Source organism: Manis javanica, chromosome 2 (assembly GCF_040802235.1).
Source record: "Manis javanica isolate MJ-LG chromosome 2, MJ_LKY, whole genome shotgun sequence".
NCBI lineage: Eukaryota > Metazoa > Chordata > Mammalia > Pholidota > Manidae > Manis > Manis javanica.
The window spans coordinates 48,540,332-48,562,673 of record NC_133157.1 but is presented as its reverse complement, the minus strand read 5'-3'; the positions used below and the strand labels follow the sequence as shown (position 1 = coordinate 48,562,673).

General features: G+C 43.1%; 1 protein-coding gene across 4 annotated transcripts in view; it reads left to right on the top strand.

The window, feature by feature from the left end:
* Positions 1 to 958: 958 nt before the first annotated feature.
* The window catches only part of ACER2 (alkaline ceramidase 2), a 29,902-nt gene continuing 8,518 nt past the window's right edge, over positions 959 to 22,342 (top strand). The window contains exons 1-5 of one of the 4 annotated variants that reach the window (XM_017646282.3): positions 974 to 1,221; positions 8,702 to 8,892; positions 9,230 to 9,344; positions 10,072 to 10,213; positions 16,416 to 16,553. In XM_017646282.3, the coding sequence (XP_017501771.1) occupies positions 9,269 to 9,344; positions 10,072 to 10,213; positions 16,416 to 16,553 (356 nt within the window). In that variant the 5' untranslated portion in view covers positions 974 to 1,221; positions 8,702 to 8,892; positions 9,230 to 9,268. Of the gene's footprint in view, positions 1,222 to 8,701; positions 8,893 to 9,229; positions 9,345 to 10,071; positions 10,214 to 16,415; positions 16,554 to 22,342 lie in introns of all 4 variants that reach the window. The other 3 variants (XM_073228444.1, XM_017646280.3, XM_017646281.3) reach the window with 3 other exon arrangements.

Sequence of the window (22,342 nt, the reverse complement as noted above, 5' to 3'; positions counted from 1 at the left end):
AGTCCTAGAACCACTCAAGGAAAGCGGACCAGAACCACAATCAAAACCAAACCAAATCAAGGAGCTTGGCTTTCTCCAGGAATCACTGGGACCAGATTGGGTTTGATTTAGAAATTACAGAAGAGTTACATCAGCAGAGCAGTTACCAGCGGGTCTGAGATCATCCTACCTGAATTTGAGTTCTAGCTGTGCCTCACTAGCTGGAATGGCATTGCACAATAGAACCCACTTCACAGGATTCCTGCCAGGGGCACTAAATGAGTGATACACGCAAGGTCTTCAAACAGCCCCAGACACATGGTAAGTGCTATATGCTTGTCATTATCTCTTACACCCTCTGTCATACCTGTCACACTGCATTCTCTGCAGATTGGCATGCCTTAAGTTTGACCCTATGTCTAACTGAAAACTAGATTAATGCCTAACACTGGAGTCTGCAGAACTTGAGGACAGGAACGTATTCAAAATTGCTTAAGTGCTCTACAGAGGAGTGGGCGCTGGACGCGGCAAGGCAGGGTCATGGCGCCGGCCACTCCACCCGGAAGGTCTTCTTGCCCCAGCGCACCACATTAAGTCTTGCTAAGCAAACTCTTACTGGCTTCAGAGGGTCCTAGGGCTTTTCTAGGGAGGGGGTGCAGACTTTACACTCATGGGGGCCCAAAGAGTAAGGCCCTGGGTCCTCCTGGGTTTCTCCGGCTTTTAAATTTTTGCCGGAGGGACCTCTGGCACTTTTGCACAGAGGGAAGGGTGGTGGCGCCTGCGAGTCTGAGTGAGATGGGCGCGGGCAGGACACGCAAGGCCTTCGCTACCTGCTGGGAACACGCGAACCTGGAGGTTTCCGGAGCCTAGACCCAACTTCCAAATGCCCCGCCTCCCACCCGCAACCCGCCCCGAAGTGGGCGTAGCCGGCTGCCCCAGGGGGGCGGAGTCGTAGGGGGAGGAGTCTGCGAGCTGGTCACGCTCCACAGGCGGAGCGGAGCTCTGGAGGCCTGCTGGGAGGCGCCACATCCGGAGGGTTCCTCGTCGTGAATAAAGGCACTGCTCTTGGCTTCCAACAGCAGCTCCGGGCTCTATCAGCTGCAGGAGCAGCTGCTCCAATGCCCCAGAGCAGCCATGGGTACCCCGTACTGGTGGGACCAACTGCAGGCTGGCAGCTCGGAGGTGGACTGGTGCGAGGACAACTACACCATCGTGCCTGCCATCGCCGAGTTCTACAACACGGTGCGGGGCGCGGGAGTGGGGATGGCAGGGGGCTGGCGGGAGGGACTGTCCCAAGTGCTGCTGCGCCTGAAATCTAGACCCGGGTCTCCGCGCACATCTGGAGCACGCTCTGTCCAGGGCCAGAGCCGACCCACGCGCCCTCCTCTGCGTGCTCCTTCTAGTTCAACAGCTGTGGTCCTCTCGTGTCCCTAGCTGCAACGCCTGGGCTCACCCTCCTCTGGTCGTTTCCTTGTGAAGGTTCTATTGTCTTGTCTGGTCGCCACCCGCCTTGGAGCCAGTGGTCTGTGTCAGCCCATTTTCCCCGTTTGAATCAGTTGCGGGCGGTGAACCCTCTGGGACCACTCTCCTACTCCCCTGGGATCTTTGTGGTGCATTGTGCATTTTTGCCTTGAATACCTGCTCTTGGGAGACCGGGGGGAAGGGGGATACCCCCCCGCGCAGGCCTCAGCGTCTGGGGCCACTCAAACCACGCTGACTTGCCTCATCCCACAGATACCCCAAAGTCGAGTTACTTTTGGCCAGAACCAAGTTAATTACTACTAGTTTTCATTTTCTGGCCTTTAGTACCCAAGTGTCACGCCAGCCCCAAAGATAACTCCCCAGGCCTGTGCACTCTGCAGTTATTAAAGCTGGAGAGTGAAAGTGAAATTTGGGAGTGATTGCAGTGCATGTTTTCTGGACTTGCCTAGGTCCCTAGATATGGGCAAGCAGAAACTTCCCCACTGCAGAACCCTGTGCTTTCAGTCGTTGTGGGATGGAAAGCTTGCAGCCAGGAAGGAAATGCCTCTTCTTTTCACGGCTCAGGATCCTGGTACCAAATATAAAACTCTGTATGGTCCTATAAGTGGCTTATCTTTTTTTACTGTCCAAACACGGAAAAGTAGTTTAAAACTCATTGACATTGTTGTTTAGGATTTTCTTCTTAGATTTGCTGGAGTAAATGTCCTTGGCAAGAATCAGGTGCTTATTGCCTGGAGGGATCTCTGAGGAGCTAGTCCCGGCCTTTTATTCATTGATGTGGAAACTGAGCTCTTGAGAAAGGAGCTGTCAAGCTCATATTTCTGGCATGGCTGGGCTCACAATCCAGAAATCTTAATTCTCCCGAGACATCCATGGCTGCCCTCCACACAAACCTTTCCACTACTTTTTTATGACCAGGTTAGTTCTCAAGAAAAACCTGGCCTTCTGCTGTCTGTAGATTCTGTGAAAGTTGCAGTTAGTGGAGGTGGCTACACCTCACCAATTGTATTACCTCTTTCAGGGCATACTATCAGGTGTAGACCGGGGCACCTGGGATGGGCTTAGCGCAGGGCTGGGTACTTTCTCTGGTGGTAACTCAGTTGTTCCGTTTCTAAGTAAAGAATACTACGAAGGATTTCACCAGAGCTGCAGAAGAAATGACAGCTTGAGGACAGGTTCTCACATGCCCAGCAAGGTCATTTATCTATGGAGTCTGAAGCCAGGAGAGTCAGGCCCTGAGCCTGCTTCACAAAGCCCCAGAGTGCTACATGGGGGGAGAGTTTATTTGGTTTTTACTTGTAGTCTTGTCCCTTTGGATAGGTTATGCAGTGTGTGCCAAAGTCATTTTTAGAACTGAACTGTTGATCTTCAGCTGTAGTATCTGTGGCCAGATTTGTCCACCTGACAAATCTTACTCTTTGGAATACTTGTAAACCATTACGTTTGTTTCAGCCTAGCAAAGAGATTAAGGTCACAGAAAAGTAGTTGGTTACCTAACTTTGTTGAGTGCCAATCCAAAGAGTTTAGCAAAAACCATTTCCTCTCCACTGTCCCCATACCCTAGTTATCTTCTGACACTTATCACAACACAAACTGTGCCTATCTTACTCCTGTATTGAGGAAAACAGTGGACTATTACCTGGTCATAAACATTTCATTTAATCCTCATAGTAATGCAGCAAATCTGATTATCTATTCAGTAGGAAAATAATACTCATTATTAATTTTGAGAAAAAGGTTTAAGGAACTGAAGATGTAAAATCAGGAGACACCTGAGAGAGAGGACTCTAGAACCTACTTTTTGGGTGTTGGGGGAGCACGTCACTGCTCCAGCTGCACTTAGTACTGGCTACTATGAAGTGTTTGCAACTCTTCTGGACACCTGACAATGGCCCTAAGCCGTGGGTCCTGTTGACGATGTCCATTTGATAAAGCAGAAAACTGGGGTCTAGATAGATTACAAAACCTGCCAAAGTCAGGAAAATCAATGAACTACAATTACAATTTGGTCTATTTGACTCTTCAAGATACTTCTCTTGAAGAGTTAAGTGCCATGTAGTACCTTAGATTTATTTATTTGGCATGCCAAGTAAATCCAGGTTATTTATTATTCAGACATTCTTTAATTTAAAACTCCTGCATTGGAACTATTTGATCTATAGGATAAAACTCATGATGTTTGATATGAAAACAAGTTTGTTTAAACTAGCTTTTTGTTGTTGTTGTTATTATAGAAGTAGTAACACCATCATGATAAAATATTTATCAGAGTATGCAAGTTATAAAGTAAGAAATACAATTCTGTATCTTTTGAGACATTTCTAGGCACATGTATTAGTGTGAGTGCATGAATAGTATATACACACAATATCCAAGCTTTTTTTCCAACCCAACAGAGATTATACTACATAAATTCTTCTGCATCTCGGTTTTTCACTAGTATGTCTTAGAGATGGTCTTATATTGGCTCATACAGAGTTATATTCCTCTGTGCAACACCTACTCAGTATTCCATTTAATGGATTGATCATAATTTATTTACCCAGTCAATCCCTTATTGATGGACATTTAGTTAAGGCAGCTTCTGTTTTCATTTTGGTTTTAGAACAGCAATGCAATGACTATCCTATGTATGCATATGGATGTACGTTTGCAAATCCTAATCTTAGATAGGGAATTGCTGTGTCAAGGAGAATATTCAGTTTAAAAGGCTGCTAATTATTTCTAAATGACACACCAAAGAGTATCCTGGTTTATACTCCCACTGACAATGTTTGGGAATACAAAGCATTTTGCTTTTGGCTCCACAAATTTCTGTTGCCTCAAATGTTGTCATCATCCTTTGCTTCAACCAAGCCCAAATATCTCTTCCAAGAACACATCATGTCTGTTCACAGCTGTTTACTTCTGCACATTTTGTTCTTTTTCTAATACATACAAATTTTGTTGACTTGAGACCCTTTTTTTTTTTTTAAGTTTTCAGGCCCTAGCCACACTGAAGAGAAAGACTCCAGATCACTTTGGAGAAACATGGGGTCTGCTTTTTGACCATTAGGCTTATCCTTTGGGGACTCTGTTGCTAGGCAGTGCCTCAGGGGTGAAGGAAATCAATTGGTGATGAAAAAAGAGGTCTTGGGGCAAAATATATGCATAAAATCAGCCCATTATCTGTTACTTCCTCCAGTTATCTTTGCCACCAATCATCAAGATAAGGAAAGTAGTTTTCTTTATATGCCAAAGCCCACATGCCACTACTGTAGGGCAGAAATACCTATCAATCCATCTCTCCATTTACTGGGCAACTACTGAGCCTCTCAGAGAGACCAGCCCTGCAAACAGTCATCTGGGGGGTGAGGGCCATAATAGAGGTTTGTGCCCATTGGCAAGCATACTAGCACTCTGCATGGGCTTGGTGTACTGCGGGGGGGCAGGGGTGGGGTTTGCAAGAAGGCTTCTAAGTAGGGTGACCAACTTGTCCTGATTTGTCGGGGACTTTGCCAGTTTTGAACTGCAAGTCTCATGCCCTTGAGAACTCTCCTTAATCCCAGGCAAACCCAAACAGCTGATCATCCCTGAGGCAGGAAGGGAGCAATGGGATGGACAGTAGGAATCTGCATATGATTAAGATGCCCAGACACTGTCCTCAGCCAGGGTAATGCTCCTTAGCTGTTTATGAACCTGTTGTTCAGACAAATAAACAGCCTGTTGCTCTGTCAGCATTTACCCTCGGCCTGGGAAAGTGCAACATCACATGTGTTAGGATGAGACTGCAGTCTGTTCAGGAGATTATTTTGGTGAATGTGTTAGACAGGAATTCATAGAATGAACTTTCTGAGGAAATAATTAATACATTTTAAAATTGTGGTTTCTTTTCAATTTAAAAAATCTGTTCTGTGGGCATTAAATAAACCAATTCTCCGAAGGATGATCCAACAGTAGGCTTTAAAAAACACCCCTTGGTTGAACAATTCTTCAACTTTAGTGACCTGTAACAATTTTTAAGGGAAGTTTCATTTCTCAGTAGAGACGGAGCCATTGAATTTCTTTCAGCCATGACTCCTGCTTTTCCGTATTTCTTTAGGAGTTCCTTCCTCTTTTTGTCTTGGGGAGCGTTTCGTTTTAATTTAGTCCTTTCCTTTTTATAAAATGATGCCTTTAAAAGGCATGGTGAAGGCCAGCAGGCATTCGTAGATGGGCTATGCAGAAACAATCAGGTGATTTCAATGTTATTTGGGAGTGTATGCTAAAATGGTGCTTCTAAATTGATCTCCCTAATATGTGTATTAAAAAATGTTTAAAGTATCATAATTTTACTGCCAGTATAATATAGGACTTTATGCCTTTGTGAATAGTGTATAAATACAATTAAAAGTAATTAATGTGTACATTTAGCAGTAACATAAATTGGTAGAGCCGTTTTGGGGGACAGCTTGGCAGACAGCTGGCTGCACTTGGCTGAAGCAAGGGACTTGAGAGGACTTGAGGCAATAAAGATATTCTGGGGAAAAAGCAAAATGTGTTTATTCCCTAGCATTGTAGGTGGGGCTATGAACTGGTTCTTCAACTGGGGAACAGCTAAGTAAACTGCTGCCATCTGCAATACTTACGGAGGGGAGGTGAATCTATATTAACTAAGACAAAAACGGTTTTCAAGGCATATTGTTGAATGAGAAAAGGAAGTTACAGAGTGATAATGTCATAACATGTGATATGTATGTATTCAAATAAATGTAAAGAAAAATACTTGTAGACTGAATCTGGGAACAATAGTTACTTCTAGAGCGGAGAACAGAAAGGAGACATTAGCTTTGTGATCTTTTTTTTTCCTTTTTCTTTTTTTTTTTATAAGGAGCATACATTCATGTATATGAAAAAGTCAGATTTTAAGTTACTTATGGTATAAAAATTCCATTTTTCTCCTCCTTCTTCCCCCTTACCTCTTTCTGTGCTTACCTTTTCTTCCTTCTGTGTTTAATGAAAGGAGAGCCACATTTAAATTGTGTTATGGGTCATATGTACACGGTGTGTGATGTAATTCAGAATTTTTAAGATACCAGTTGAGTTAAGCCAAGGAAGTCAGAATGTGATTGGGTGGATTGGAGGTGAAAGTTAGTGTGGGGCTGGATGCTGGCTTCAGCTCCTTGACTGATTGTTTCTCTGGTCTTTGCTTTCCTAGGAACCTTTCTGGGCCTTCAATTATACCCCTTATAAAACAGGGGATGCACTTTATCTCTTAAAGCTCTCTCATTCTTTCAATGATTCCATGGAAAGCTGAAGGCTACATGAACAATCCGTGGCTACAATGAGCAATGAGCAATGTCTACTGTTTATACAGTACTAGACCCCTGGCCTAATTCCTCCTTGCCTGTTTCTTAGTTAGTGAGAGTTGGCCATACCGCTAAGATGGGAGACTGCAGACTGCATGGGGCATCTGAGGCAGTTTATACTCTCACCGAGGCTCACCAGGAGCTCGCAGGGCTTCCAGGGGAAAGAGAAAAAGATCTCCATCAGTGGACCAACTAGAACAGGGTTTCCTTTTCTCCAGTGATGCGGCCTCACTAAGGGTTTCAGTCTTGGGGTTTAACCAAAGGCAGCAGTCCTGCTGCCATCCCACCTCTGACTAAGGGCCCTGCCCACCTCTTTTCACTTGTTTTATTTCTCTCACCCTATCTCTCTCCCACCTCTAAAAAATGGTGTCACTCATAACCTCTCTTGTTCCCAGATGGAGATGGAGGCATCTGTGGGCCGCTGGTGCTGCCAGTGTGCACCTGTACCACAAAATGCCTCAGGCCCTGGGATTTGCAGATGCATTTTATTTAGTTGGGCAGCAGTGTGATTTCCTAGGTCTGGCAGATCCCTTCTACCCTGGCTCCTTCAGGCAGTTCAGTTCGGACACCCACTCTCATGCTTCCTTTGGGGCCTCCTCTGTATTGTCCAACACAGGTGACCAGTCTTTTCTTTTGAAAGCCCCCATGTCCGTGGCTTTCCAGACTTCATCTGCCCCATTCTTTTATCTCCAAAAGTTTTTAAATCCTTTTTTGTGTACCTCTCCCACCCCATCCTCATTGGTACTGCTCATTTAGATGTAGCTGTTATCTTCCCTCTCTGCACACTTCCACTGCATGCGTGGTCCTTTATGAGAGGCCCCCTCATTCCACACACTTAAAAAGCTAAATGTCCCTACCACTTTATAACTTCTAGGATAGCCTTAATTAAAAACAAAAACAACCAGAAAATAATAAGTGTTGGCAAGGATGTAGAGAATAGAGCCCCTATACATTGCTGGTGGGAAAATAAGATGCTGTAGCTGCTATGGAAAACAGTTTGGTGATTCCTCAGTCAGTAAAGATAGAATTGCCATGTGACCCAGCATGCCAACCTGGGGATATACCCAGGAGAAAACAAGCACTGAAAAACTTGTACATGAATGTTCATAGCAGTGCTATTCACAACAGTCTGTTAATGGATGAATGAATAAACAACAGGCAGTAGCCATACACTGGAATATTATTCAGCCACAAAAAGGAAGAAATTATTGATTCATGCCGCAATGTGTATGAACCTCAAAAGCATTATGCCAAGTGAAAGAAGTCAGACATAAAAGGTCATATGTTGTGTGGTTCCACTTTTATGAACTATCTAAATAGGTAAATTCACAGAGACAGAAAGAAGGTTAGTGGTTACCAGGGCCTGCTAACTGGGTATAGGATTTCTTCTTGGGGTGATGAAAACAGTTTAGAACTAGACAGAGGTGATTGAATTGTAATTTTTAAATGATTAATTTTATGTTATATGGATTTTACCTCAATTAAAAAAATTTAGGGGAAAAAAGAGCTCTCTATGACCCCATTAAAAAAATAAAAAGACAAATTTAAAAAATTGAAAGTGAGTTTCTAGAGTTGCACTCTCCAGTGTGGTTGTTCTTAGTTACATGTGGCTATTGGCCCATGAAACATGGCTGGTCCAAGTCGTCATTGCTGTGTGAAATTCACACTATTCTTCAAAGCCTTATATAATCAAAAAATGTAAAATATCTGATTAATCATATTGAAATAGTGTTTACCTGTTGAAATGACAATATTTTGAATATTGGATAAGATATATTATTTAAAAAACAAAACCAAATGCCCCATGGAGAGATGATCGAGTGGCTTAAATCTGCACAAAAGTCTGAAAGATAAAATGATATCATTTTAAAGCTGTCAAGGAACTTACAAATTTGATCTTTATCTAAATGTAGGTTTTGATTAAGGTGAGAAAGCTGAACAAGGGCAATGCAGAGGAACTAGGAAGCCTCCTACCTTCCTGTGGGCCCAGGAGAAAAGGCTGGCCTTCCTGGCAGAAAACAATTGGGGGATGGAACATGTCTAGTCCTTATCTTCTTCAACTTTATTTTTACCATTATTTCGTGCAGGCCTGATCTTTAAAAAGGTATGTGGAAGTAAATCAGAATGATTTCTAGTTAATATGTGCAAAAAAAGAGTAGGAGTTCTTGATTCTTCAAATCAAGAGAGGAGCCTGGGCAACTTTCTGAGATTACAGTTGTTTTTCAAGTTGCTCCTATGATCCGAGGTGGAAAGGAGCCCCCTAAATAGTTATTAAAGTTTAAAATTTTCCTGGTTGTGTATCTGCACTTGAAGGGTAACAATTTAAACAAGATGTGGGCTGCATTCACCCCAGTTTGCAAAGGGCATATTCAGAACAAGTTACTTTATTTTTTGCTCTTTTACTTAATATTCATCTTTTCACTTTATGTTTTTCTCCCCAGATAAGCAATATCTTGTTTTTCGTTTTACCTCCTATCTGCATGTGCTTGTTCCGTCAGTATGCATCATGCTTCAACAGTGGCATTTACTTAATATGGACTCTCTTAGTTGTTGTAGGTAAGTGGACTGGACTCATTTTCGAGCATGCACTGGAAAGGGGGGAAATGGAATCCGGCACACTTCCTGTCCTATTTGAACATTATGTTTTGTAAACCAAAGTCACTTTGACGTCTTAGCAAGCTTTTATTTTGCTCGCTTGACGCCAAAGGTAGGGCTTTTGAATACAGGCTTGATTACCAGGTTGGCTGTAGTTTCACTGAATTGCATTTGGGAATTCATGTGTATAACAGCTTCTGGTGTTGAGCCAGTACAGTTTTCTGAGAGTTTCTGAACAGTTACGTGAAACAATTGAACTTTGATGAGACTTTAGTTTACTAAAGTTAAAAAAAAAATTCTAGATGTTTGCTTTGTCATTGTTCTGGGAAATACTTGTAGAATTTCTATTTCCTTCCACAGGCAGATTGGGAATTCTTAACTGTGAGAGAATGTTGACTTTTATATACTGCCTATTCCCAGGAAGCCTCAGTGGATGAAAACCAACTGTGTATAACTAGAATTATTAAAGTTCTGATGTGCTGGTATTTGGGCTCCACTTGAAATCATTTCTAGGCTTGAAGTCTGCATGCCTGGGTGGTGTAACTTTCTTCCATAAGTTTCTTTTTCAGAGTGAAAGCATGATCTGTGATTGTAATAGTGGTTGGGGAAGGGTGACCTTTTGACAGTGCATTGAATTTGTGAGTGTTCTTCTGTGGGGACCTTTTTTATTGGTTGTATTTGATTCTAGGTATTGGATCTGTCTACTTCCATGCAACCCTCAGTTTCCTGGGACAGATGCTTGATGAACTTGCCATCCTTTGGGTTCTGATGTGCGCTCTGGCCATGTGGTTCCCCAGAAGATATTTACCAAAGATCTTTCGTAACGACAGGTAAGCTTGTGCTAAACATTTTTCATTTACTGCTAGGTGCAGTACCTAATATAGCAATGTATATATCAAGAAAAATAACACATAGTGGAGCATAGCCTCGTGATGAGCTTATCATAATACGTGTTTAATACCCACTGATTGTTGATGGTCTGACAGTTAGACTGACAGATAAAAGAGGGCATTTTTAATATGCTTGGAGAAGAAGTTATATGGCATAAGGGACAGAAAATCAAATGTCTTCCTTACATGATATGAGCAAAAGTGGAAAGATTTTCAGTAGGGGAGTAACTACTGAATGGTAGTTCAAAGCCCTTTGATTTCCTGCTAGAACATTTCCTCGAGTCCTATCCAACTCCACCATGTTAAGAGTTTATAGTAGAATTCCACTGAGGAATTGATTCTAGGAACAGTAGATTCTGTGATTGTCAAATTGCATTATTTTTGTTCCTGATGAGACAGATAGACACACACACACACACACACACACACACACACACACACACGTACACAAACACATTATCTTCAAGCTGGAAACCCAGAATTTCAGGAAGGGATGAATTTTAGTATTTATTGTGTCATGCTTACACAGTCATCTGATAAGTATTTTTTTGAACACTTACTATGTATTTTTCTAGGCATTTGGGTTATAGCAGTAAACAGTGGAGTCTCTGCCTTCAGTGAGCTTACACTGAAATTGGGGAGATTACAAATTGATAAACAAACAACAATATAATGATAGGATGTGATAAGGGGGATAGTGGCGACTTGGGTGCTGATTTAGGATTTGGTCAGGGAAAGTCTGTCTGAAGAACTGTATGAAGTTTGTTAATATCTGAAGGAACAGAAGAGAGTCAGCCTCAAAGATGAAAAATGTTCCCAGAACATATTACACACATATTTCTCTGTAGGTCACTATATTTTGTCAAGATATATATACACACACACACACACATATATGAATAGTCTAGAAATATGGATTCAATTAATCAACCCAGGAAGAACAATACCAGGAAAATGAAAGAATGCATTGGTTTTCCTGGTACTCTGAATAGAGTAGGAGGTATACAGCTCTTAAAGATGAAGGCTGTTCTCTGTGGACTGAGGTGGAGGAAACATGCCAGCTATAAAAAGCACATCATAGGACCGTGTGTAATTTCCTTATATTAGGATGAATGAACTAACTTCTTTTTGAGTATATGTCTATGTATGTGCACAGAAATGCTTGGAGGTAGGGGGACAGCTGTGACAGCCATTGACTATTCCTTGGGATTGGGATGGAGAGAGAACTTTCACCTTTACTTGTGATGTGTACTCTTTCACAAGTTGTTTTTTTTCAAAGAGCACATGTTAATTTTTAATACAAAAATTATTTTTAAATGAGGTAGGGGAAAAGCATTTTAAGTGGATTAGTTGTACAAACTTCATCCTGGGCAGCAGGATTTGAACTAAGCTGTACTTTCTCTGAGTATCATCAGGCAGACAGACGTATCCTTAAGAGGATTTCTTATAAAAGAGAGAGCCAGCTGTTTGCAGGCAAAAGGTCCTGCTCTTCGAAGAAATGCAGCCTCCACCTTGCTGAGGGCCTCTCCGCAGCGGAGGAAGTATGCTGTAAAACTCAGCGGGTTGGTTTGGGCAGTCTCCAGCTCCTCGCCCTGTGTTTCCTTGCTTAGCTTCAGGAGAGTGAGGGGGGATGGTTAGAAAGCCTCCTAACGCGGGGAGGAGCTGAAGGTAGAGGTGGAAGTGGGTGGTGGGGTCATGAGGTGGCTTTGAGGGTAGGGGCTTTTTGACTCTGCCTGAGAAACACACCATTTACCTTTTGGTTTTCCTGTCATCTGGGAAGGTACCCACCTGTCATCTCCATCCTTTCCCTGAACCTGAGTGTGTGTTGGGTTTTGAGCTGAGAAATCACTTTGCTGTTAGATCTGATCTTTCATGTCCTGGGATCTGAGCGAGAAGTTGAAGGTATGGGAATAAAGGGCCTGCTTGTTTGTGGCACTCTGGAGGCCTGGAGGGTTGAAATTTCAAGTGACAATGTTCATAATAGAGAACTTTTTTCTTTTCTCATTTCTTTAAGTTGGGAGTGAGGGAATGTTGTTATGGGAAGGAGAGAAAAAAATTGGGCAGGGGTTGTAGGAATTAATGGCTTTACCAACTTCAAATATGAAAATATACTGTGAGGCAAAGAGGTCTGTGACCCCCTGGGACTTAGCAGCCAGCAGCATTACTCTGGGGAAGGTGTGACCCCTGTCTTTAGTTTGGAGAGAGTCTTTTGGAGGTGCTGAGCTTCGTATATGTATTTATCCCTGGCTTTGGAGACAACCTGCATTCGAATTCTGGCTTTCCTGCTAGCGAAGTGTGTAACTTGTCTTAACTCTTAAATTTTCTGTTTCCTCATCTGTAAAATTTGGTAAGTAATAGTGTCCACCTCCGGGTTCTTGTGAGATGGTCCTGCAGAGTACTTAGAATGGTACTAAGAGGATGGTGAGTGCTCACAGGGAGCTTTCATGACTACTAAGGGCATGTAGAAGAGACTTCTGTCTAGCATTTCTGAGTTATGCATATAAATTGAAGCAGAGACTGGGCATTGAAGATTTTAATGAAAAAAGAAAGAAAGGGTACATGTTATAGGAAAAGTAGCTCACTGTACACAAGGATTTCAGCTCTGTTTTCCATCTGCAATTTTCAAGTGACGGGGAGAGTAACAAGCCCCTGCCCCTGCCCGTTTGTGTGGGCTTTGCTGCCCAATGACGTGGGGCCAGGTGACATCTCTGCTGTGGAAGTGACAAGCCAGACCAGATTTCAGATCAGAACTAGCATTTCTGGAGGTCAGGGATTGTGTGATTTAGCTGCCTGAATTTACCAGATAGTTTTTAATTTCCTTTTTTGTATGTGATCTAGACTTTACTGGAATATTTCTAAAAACATAGTAAAATCAATTCTGGTATGAGATTTCTGGAGAAGAGACAGTATAGTATGGTGGCTAAGTGACTATGCATCAGGTAGACATGGCCTTGAATATAGTCTTTTTTTTTTTTTACAGCTCTGGTATCTCATTTTGCTCTTGTGTAAAGTGGAACTACAAGAGTAGCTACCTCTTAGAGTTGGAAATATATGGGAAAATCATAATATAGTACAGTGTCTTGAACAGTAAGGACTCAATAAGTGCTAGCAGTTATTATGAATGGCTAATATGGATAAGTGTTTTGAAGATAAGGTGTTTAGAACAGCAGGGAAAAATTTAAAGTTAATTATGTAAATAGGAATAATTGGTGGGATAAAAAAAGGGTTTTTTTAATCTTGCCTAGAATGTCCTAAGAATAGTCATGACATACTCTTAGCTGTTGGTGGTTGTTAATATTTTCTAGACATTTTTATTTTGAGCAAGAAAAAAATCAAGGACAAAGAACTATTATAGGCTAATTGTATCCATTTTTTAAACTATTTATCCTGCTCTGATTTGTATGATTTTTGCCTCAGTGATATCTGGGGACATCTCTCACTTTATAATCCAGTTCATGTTTTGAATCCTGCATAGCTGGGGTCTGTCCATCCTGCCACCACACTGGCTAGATGGCTTTGGGCCAGCATCTTAGGCTCTCTGGGCCTTAGCAGTTCCTTACTTATAAATGACAGACGTGAACCCTGCATGACCAAATGCTGTAGTCCTGTGAATATCTGGGCTGGTTGTTTTGAATAGGCTATTCCTAAAGGGTAGTTAAAGCAGTGGATCTTAACCAGGAATGCTGCCATCGCATAAGAGACATCTGGGGAGTTTATGGACATATTTTTGTGGTCTTGATGGAGATTTTATCGTCCATAAAATCCACTTCATTTCAGAAGAGTAAATAAAAAGGGTGTAACAAATATTTGCTATAAAAAGGGTTTGATAGGGTTGAAAACCACTGCTATAAAGGATGGCTAATGATAATAATAGTAGCAGCTTTATTATAAAATTGTGAGGATGGCATTGGGTTGCTGGATTCTGTTTTGGGGACTTAAGGAAAGATGCTAAGGATCCCAGACCATGTGTTCCAGTTTGAGTCCATAATGGGCTGGGAAGTTACAGACAGGCCCAAAGACTACAGTAGGAGTTGCCTGTCACACTGATTATAAAACAGCCCATCAGGATCCCTCACTCCTGAATATTTCCAGGCTGTACCCATGGCTTCTGGTGATCTTAGGGACGGCTGGGCTGGCCAGGTGACCACTGTTGACTTCAGGCTGCAGAGTCGTGTGTTCACAAGTCAACCCGGTGTCTGACTCACCTTCTTGAAGTGCATTTCTCCACACCCTCTGGACTGGGGAGGTATCCGCCCATGTTCTCCTTAGAGAAAGCAAGTTTCGTCAAGCTTGCTGCCTTTGAAGTCCTTGGCAGAACTACACAGAGCCATCAGTGACTGCAACACCATTCAGCCAGATCTTCCCTGAGAGATGATTTATTAACAATAATATATTATTTAAAGTTGCATTTATTCTCAAATGATGGTAATGAGAACAGTAATAGTGCATTTTATTAGCACATACCATGTACCGGGCACTAAGCTAAGTGCTTTAATGCTTGTGAGGACACCACGAGGCAGGGTCTCTTAATTTTCATATGGGAAACCTGAGCCTTGGAGGGCTCAGTGACTTGCCCCAGACCCCACAGTTACTAAACGATAGAAACAGAAAGCAAACACACATCTGTCTCACTGGAAAACCTGTAATCCCTTTGTTACCTTCTGCAACCTATACCCAAGTCCTAAGCCTTTGGTTACAGGACTAGAAGTCTCTGATGATGTGTCTATGCAATCTAAAAAGGCCAGAAAGCCCTGGTGTGTGTCACAGAACCTCCACCCAGTGAGAGAACTGTTGTGGGTCCCCAGGGGCCGGGTGCGTGGCAGGGTAGGGCTGCTGTGGGCTGTCATCATCAGGCTGGAGCAGGCAGCCTTTCACCCAGTGGTAAAGGATGCCAGGCAAGGCTAGGTGAAAAACGTGATTCTCCTGAGCATTTGTTGGCTGGATCCTCTTGCAGAGATAATATATTTTTTCTCTGGTTGAAGGCTGGGGCTACAATTCTGCTCATTCTAGTCAGAACATTGGCAGCTTGATCAGTGACTTCCTGTGCCTTGATGATAAATGGTTTTCCCCTTTAAGAGATAAATTTGTATTTTGAAGGTTTCAATGCACTTTGATTTCTTTATAATGGAATTGCATTCAAATTAGTTTCCTAACTGTGACCTGTTCCAGGGCTTTCAGCCAAAGTAAATTGTGCTAATAATGAATAACAGAAACTTTGGGAAAATCATGTGCTCCTACATCTCAGTCATGGATGAGGCCTTAGAGATCCTAGTCCAGTCTTTCCATTTTATGGGTAAGGAAACAGAGTCCTAGAGAGAGAAGAAGGATGCCCTGAATCACATCGCCGCTTCTGGCTCTTTGCTCTGGAAGTACTTCCCTGAAGCGGGTGAGGATGGCATCAGTTATTTTTCTAAGATTGTCATGTCAGAAACTTGTCAACACAAAATTCCGGTGCAGATAAATTGTGGACTGTCAGTAAATATGAACACTCTTGGAATTTTTTCTTAAGACTTTCAGTTATATGTGCTAGACACAGAAGACATTTTTTCTTTTAAACTAAGAAGTTTTATGGTTTTTAAATTGGCTTTTTTCTTACAAAAGTCATGCACGTCACCTTGTAAAATGGGTTGGCATCCTACATTCTGCGAGCCAGTGGGTCCACTGTCTGTTTTTGCAAATCAAGTTCTACCCGTGCACAGCCCTACCCACTCACTTGCTTATTGTCTACAATGGCAGACTTGGGTAATTGTGGCAGAGGTCCTGTGACCCCCACAACCTAAAATATTTACTTCTCACCCTTTGTATAGAAAAAGTTTGCTGAGCCATGCTGTAGAACATCTGAAAAAATAGAGAAAAGTGACACTGAGAAAACAATTATCCATATCCCACCTTCAAGGACTTTGATTCTACTTTACCGTTCTTAAGGCTAAATATTTTGAAAGTTTTTGATGATTTCCTAAGGATGAATCCCTGAAGTGGACTTGCTGAGGGCCCTGAGTGTGAATGGCCTTTAGACTCTTGGTACTTGGTGCACAATTCCTTTTATGCCTGCACTCCACCAGTGATACCTGTGCTTTGCCAACAGTCAACAAACACTCTAGAGCTCTTTGCTAACATGTCTGGTTTGCTTTCACCAACTCAGGGGCAGGTTCAAGGTGGTGGTCTGCGTCTTGTCTGCAGTCACAACAGGCCTGGCGTTTGTCAAGCCCGCCATCAACAACATCTCTCTGATGACCCTGGGGGTTCCTTGTACTGCGCTGCTCATCGCAGAGATGAAGAGGTGAGGGCCATTCTTCCTGCCTGCCTGTAGGCTGTTCCTGTGATGGGAACACATTGGCTCCTGGTGCTTTTCTTGTCCTTGAGAGTGGGAGAGGAGTTTGGTGCTTTGCAAAGAGTTAGTCCTTGGTTGTTGGATTGGAAGCAGGTTTGATGGTTTGGCTCAAAATGTTAACGATCTTGTTTTCAGAAAGAGGGCACAGCTGTTTAGTGGGTGCTGTGCATCCCAGTGAACCAAAGCCAGCTTAGCAGGAATGTCTCAAGTCCCTAGGGAGGGCCTAGACTTCACTCTGTGGCTGGGAGAATAGATCAGTTCACATGACAAGAATAAAGAGCAAAGACAAGTCCCAGAGAAGCGAATGCATGAGGTAAAGAAATGAATTTCTGTATACAAGGCAACATCGACTTCAGGTATAACACTATTGACTATGCTGTCTTGTCTGAGGCTTAGTTTCTCATTTCCAATCTATCAGGTAAAGCCTCTGCTATTTGCGTAAGGATTTTCCTTTGGGAAGTTGTATACTCAGAGTTCAGCTTGATATCCAGAAACATTTTGGTTTAGCACTTGCGTGTTTATGACTCTTTTTGCCTCAACTAAAACACATATAACTAGGGTCCTTATTTTAATACTCTTTGAAAACCCTTTTTTCTTTGTACCTACTTTTAGGAATGCATTTTAATTTATGACTTTTTCAGTTAAGGGACATGGAGCATCTGAATTGAAGTCTTTCATCGCTCTCCCTTTGTGTGAGAGCTGCTCTGTGTAGTGTGTGAAGTTAGCTTTCTTTACCTTTGTCTTTGTTTTGGGAGGAGATGTCTGTTTCTTCCCTTTGCTTAGCCTCTAAGGATTGCTTTGGTTGCCAGCAATACCAGACAGGGTCAAAGTGACTGAAGAGGTATTTGGGCTTGCTGGCTGGCAGCAGTAGGACACTGTCAGGTCTTATCTGTTGGCGTCTTTGAGGACCGTTCAGTGAGTGAGGAAGTCAGAGACCTGTTTCAGAACACTAACAGCTTGAAGCTCTTTGGGAAATAAACAGTCAAGTTGTCAATACAGATATCTGAGGGGGATTTGTAAGTCAGAATAACGATGCTGGCTTATATTAAGTCTGAGATGAATAGAATATTGTGGAGAATTCACTGCAGTCTTGTTTCATTTTAACTCTCAAGTCTAATAATATGTTTTAACCTATAATTTTGTTAAAAGAACAGCTTACAGGAAAATATTGTTAAATTTATAATACCTAAGCAAGAGCAAATGGGAAAAACAAGTGGTTAGGGCAGATTATAGGTTAAATAAATTCTTCTTCACAATTGTGGGCTTTATGCAGGAAAATTTTTTTTTTAATTTATTAAGGCATCACTGATATACACTCTTATGAAGGTTTCACATGAAAAAATTGTAGTTACTACATTCACCCATATTATCAAGTCCCCCCGACACCCATTGCAATCACTGTCCATCAGCATAGTAGGATGCCACAGAGTCACTTCTTGTCTTCTCTGTGCTACACTGTCTTCCCTGTGGTCCCCCCACACCATGTGTACTAACCATAATACCCCTCAATCCCCTTCTCCCTCCCTCTCTACCCCCACCCCTCCCCTTTGGTAACCGTTAGTCCCTTCTTAGAATCTGTGGGTCTGCTGCTGTTTTGTTCCTTCAGTTTTGCTTTGTCGAATCATTTTCTTTTAATACTTGAATCTTTGTAAGTAATTTTAAAGGAATAATTTCTGTTCCATACCTCACATCTTTGCCCTGAAAAGCTGGCCGTCATGACAGCTGACAGGCCTTCCTCGTTACACTGACAAATTGCCACTTCACAGGAGGCACCCCCCCTGCCATCCAGGATCAGTCTTCCTGCCTCTCCGTCATCCCCTCCATCCTCCTATGCCGACTCCACTCCAGATGCAGATTGCCGGCTGCATCATTCCTTCCCAAGAGGTCCTTCCCATGAGCCTGTAAAAATGTTTGAGTCTCTCCCATCTTCTCTGACACTCAACCTGGATGCAGTCCTCACCTGTCTCCAGCCACCCCACTTTCTCTCTCGTATGTCACAGCCAAGCTTCATTAAAAGTTGTCTCCATCCCTCACCTCTCATTTACTCTTCAGCCCCCTCCAGGCAGGCCTCTGCCCTGACTTCGATTGCAAACCCCTCTTGGTTGTTTATCCAGTGATCATTTTTCAGACCTCCTGTGGCTTATGTGTTGTTCTCTCCGCTGTTTGGAGAATTTGCTCCCCTCACCCCTGAAACGTTCTTTCTCGTGGCTCCTATGACACCTCACCCTCCTGGGTTTCTACTAACTCAGCGGCACTTCTTCTCCACCCCTCTTTCCTGTGCACCTTTGCAGGGAGGGATCCCTTAAGGTGCATTCTGACCTCTCTGCTTTTCTCCCACTGTGTCTCCTCTCATCTACTCTCATGGCTTTAAATACTGTACCTGTGTGAGGGCTCCCAGATTCCTGTCCCCAGCCCAGTCCTTCCTTCCCCTTCCATCATTATGCCCAGCTGCCTGCCTGACCTCTCCAACTCCACCTGTCACAGGCGTCTTGAATTCAACTTGCCCAACATGAGATTGCTGATCTGCCTTTTCTGGTTCTGGTTCTTTTAGTATATCCAGCACCATAAGTGGGAGCACCCTTTACTCATTTGCTTAAGCCCAAAGACTGGCTCCCTCCCAGACCATCCCATCTGATCACAGGCATTCTCTGTTCGTTAAGCCTGCTACTAAGATGAAGTTCAAAATCCTGAACATGGCCCCTGCCTGCTGACCTCTCCCACAAGAAGCTTCCCTTAAGTCCTGTCCCCCAGCCATTTTGATCTTCCGTGTCCCCAAGGGGGCCTTACTCTGTATGACCCCAGGTTCTTGCTTATGCTGTCCTTTCTCCTGACCCTCCTGCTTGACTCACTTCTGTTTCTCTTCAGATTTTGGCTCAACTGTGTCTATATGCTCTCCTCAAACTTACTCCTTATGGCACCTACCCCGATTGTAATTTTAAAAAGCATTTGTGCTGTTGCTTTCAGTATCTGTCCCCTCTGCTTGACGTAGCCCCCACAGACAGGGAGGAGGGGTCTGTGTTCACTGCTCTTTCCCAGCTCCTACTCGAGTCCCAGCCAGCAAGGAAAGAGGAGATGGTTGGTGGCGTGCTTTATAGAATTCCCAGACAGAAGAAGCCCTTTTGCTCTTTGCATTTCCTTGCCGGACCTTCCCTGCTGCCATCAGCCGTCATCTGTAACATTGTAGCTAATGTTTGTTATGTTTGTTATTGCACTTCCCTCCGCTAAGAAATGGGGGAGGAATTGCTTTTAGTTTTCTGTTTCTCTTTAGCCTAACTTTTGAGCTGGTTTCTAGTCTTTTTGTAGTTTCATTGTCCTTTCTGAAACTTCCCTCAGACTGTGAGGAAACAAAGTTTTATTATGATTTGGGGTCATGACCTGACATTTACTGGAATTTGTGGTGGTGTCATATTATCAAATGACTCTGCTGAATTCAAAATATTTTAAAATAGGCTTTTTCTGATTATAGCAGTGAGTTTATTAAGAAGAACTTTGCAGATACAAAGGTCAAGAAGAGAAGGGATGATAAATATTCCCTTAGAGTTTCCTACCCTAAATAAGGTCCTGCTGTATATTTGACTTGGTCCTGTTTTTTTTTTTTCACTTAGTCTCATTTTGACATTTTGATAAAACCCTGAAAAGTGGGAATAAAATCTAAAGGAACCCGGTTTGGACAAGCCCCAAGTATAAATAAGCCTGCTCAGCAGCATATAGCAAGACTTACCCTTTAGAAACACAGGAAGGGACAGGACCAGGTTGCCCTGAGGCCCTGCTCCGCTGTGCCTTCCCTCCCTGCTATGTAGGTACCAGCCCAGCCGAGCCCTGTCTCCTAGGTGACTGATCTCCACACATGCCACCTCTTTGGCCCCTAGCATATTGCTCTCTGTTCTGGTGTGCTCCTTAAGCCAAAGTTTTTAGGTTTAATTGAATTGACTATACATGGGTCCTCTTGTACCAAACTGTCTCTGTTTGGTGATATATATTTTTGTTAATCTTTGTTTTTAAAATGGCAAGGCAAGATGCCTGTTGGCCTATAACAGTGCCTAGCATAGATTCTGACAATTTGTTACCCAATCAATGTTTTTCTTTTTATCTTTAAAAAAAAAATACTGTTTAGATCACTAGAATCCAGTTAAAATTGTCCTCTACATCCTTATTTTATCTATTCATTCAGCAAGCATTTATTTAATACCTGTTCTGGGCCCAGCACTGTAGCTGGGCAGTAGATATATACTGGTGAAAAAGAAGAGATATATTTCATTCTCTCACTGGTCCTACAGTCTAGTTGGATGTTAGACATTAAACAATAATTACACAAATAAAAACATAAATTAGTTTGTGAACAAACTGTTATGAAGGAAAATGGCAGGTGCATGGGAGACTGTGATGGGGGAGACCTACATTAGATAGTGGTGGGGGCTGTCAGAGAAAGTCTGAGAAGGTGCCCCTGAAGCTGAGACTGGTAGGGCGAGGAGATAGAGAGACAGATGGAGAGAAAGAGAGAGAAAGAGAAGAGAGAGAGAGAGAAGGGAAGAGATGGCGCAAGAATGAGCCTTTGAGAGCGAGAACAGGAGCTCTGAGGGTGCGCCCTGTTACATAGGGATTTAGTCTCTCTGGTCGTGGGCCTCTGTTCCTTTGAAGAATATGTCAAGGGATGCATGTTGCCCTCTTACAAAAGGGGATTTTGGTTTGTTTTTCAAGTGGGCCTTTCTAAACCTGCTGCCCGTCCAGTTTTCACTGACAGTTTTGCTGATGTTTCTGTCGGGCTGCTGAGAGAGGTACTTGTGAGTCAGGCTTTTGACACCATTTATTTGTGCACAAATAGGAACATGGAAATATGACCCCTTCTCAGGTGCAGATGTTACGTTGGACTTTGGGGAGCTTAACGGACCAAGGAGCAGTCCCCTGAGGGAAAAGGCCCTGAGGGTTTACAAGGACCTTTAGCTACCACCTGCCTCTGGGCATTCCTCCCCAGGAATGGAAGCCACCCACTTTATGACAATTTGGTAACAAGGAAAGGAAATGGCAATTGAGATTTCTTTTGGCTGTTAGGATTTATTTTCGAAAATATGTCCCAATGTATGTAAGAGCTCAATCTTTCATTCAGCAAATATTGGGAGGCTTCTTGATCCCAGTGTTGTTCTGGGGGCTGGGGACACCGCAATGAATAGCTTAGGTGCGATGGTTAAAAACAGTGGTTGGAAAAGGGCCTCAGTGACATTTAAGCAAAGACTTAGAGCTGGTAAGTTTTGTGGATGTCTGAGGAAGAGCATTCCAGGCAGCGGGAACAACATATGCTAATGCCTGGGGGAACATCCCTGGGGTATTGAGGAACAGCAAGGGTCCCTTGGGGCTTTGATGAGTAGAGGCAGAGTGGGGCAGAGAAGGTGGTGGGCAAAGGAAAAGAAGCCAGCACAAGTGGGGCCTTGCAGCCCCTGGGACTATAGTGTTCCCTCTGGTTACAGGGGAAGACATGGGAGGCTTTGAGCAGTGCTGAGAGGTGACTGCAGGAGCAGGGGTGGAGGGAGGAGGTTACCATGACTAGGCAAGAGGTGATGGTGGCTTGGACGCAGGTGGAGGTAGTGAGAAGAGGTCAGATTTTGAATATATTTTTAAAGTAGAACTGATGGATTGGCTGTGGGGTGTGTGAGAGAGAGAATAATGACCCCAAGAGTCTTGGCCTGAGCCTCTGAAAGCATGGGATGACCCATGAGAGGGCAGGGAGAAGAACAGCTTTTGGG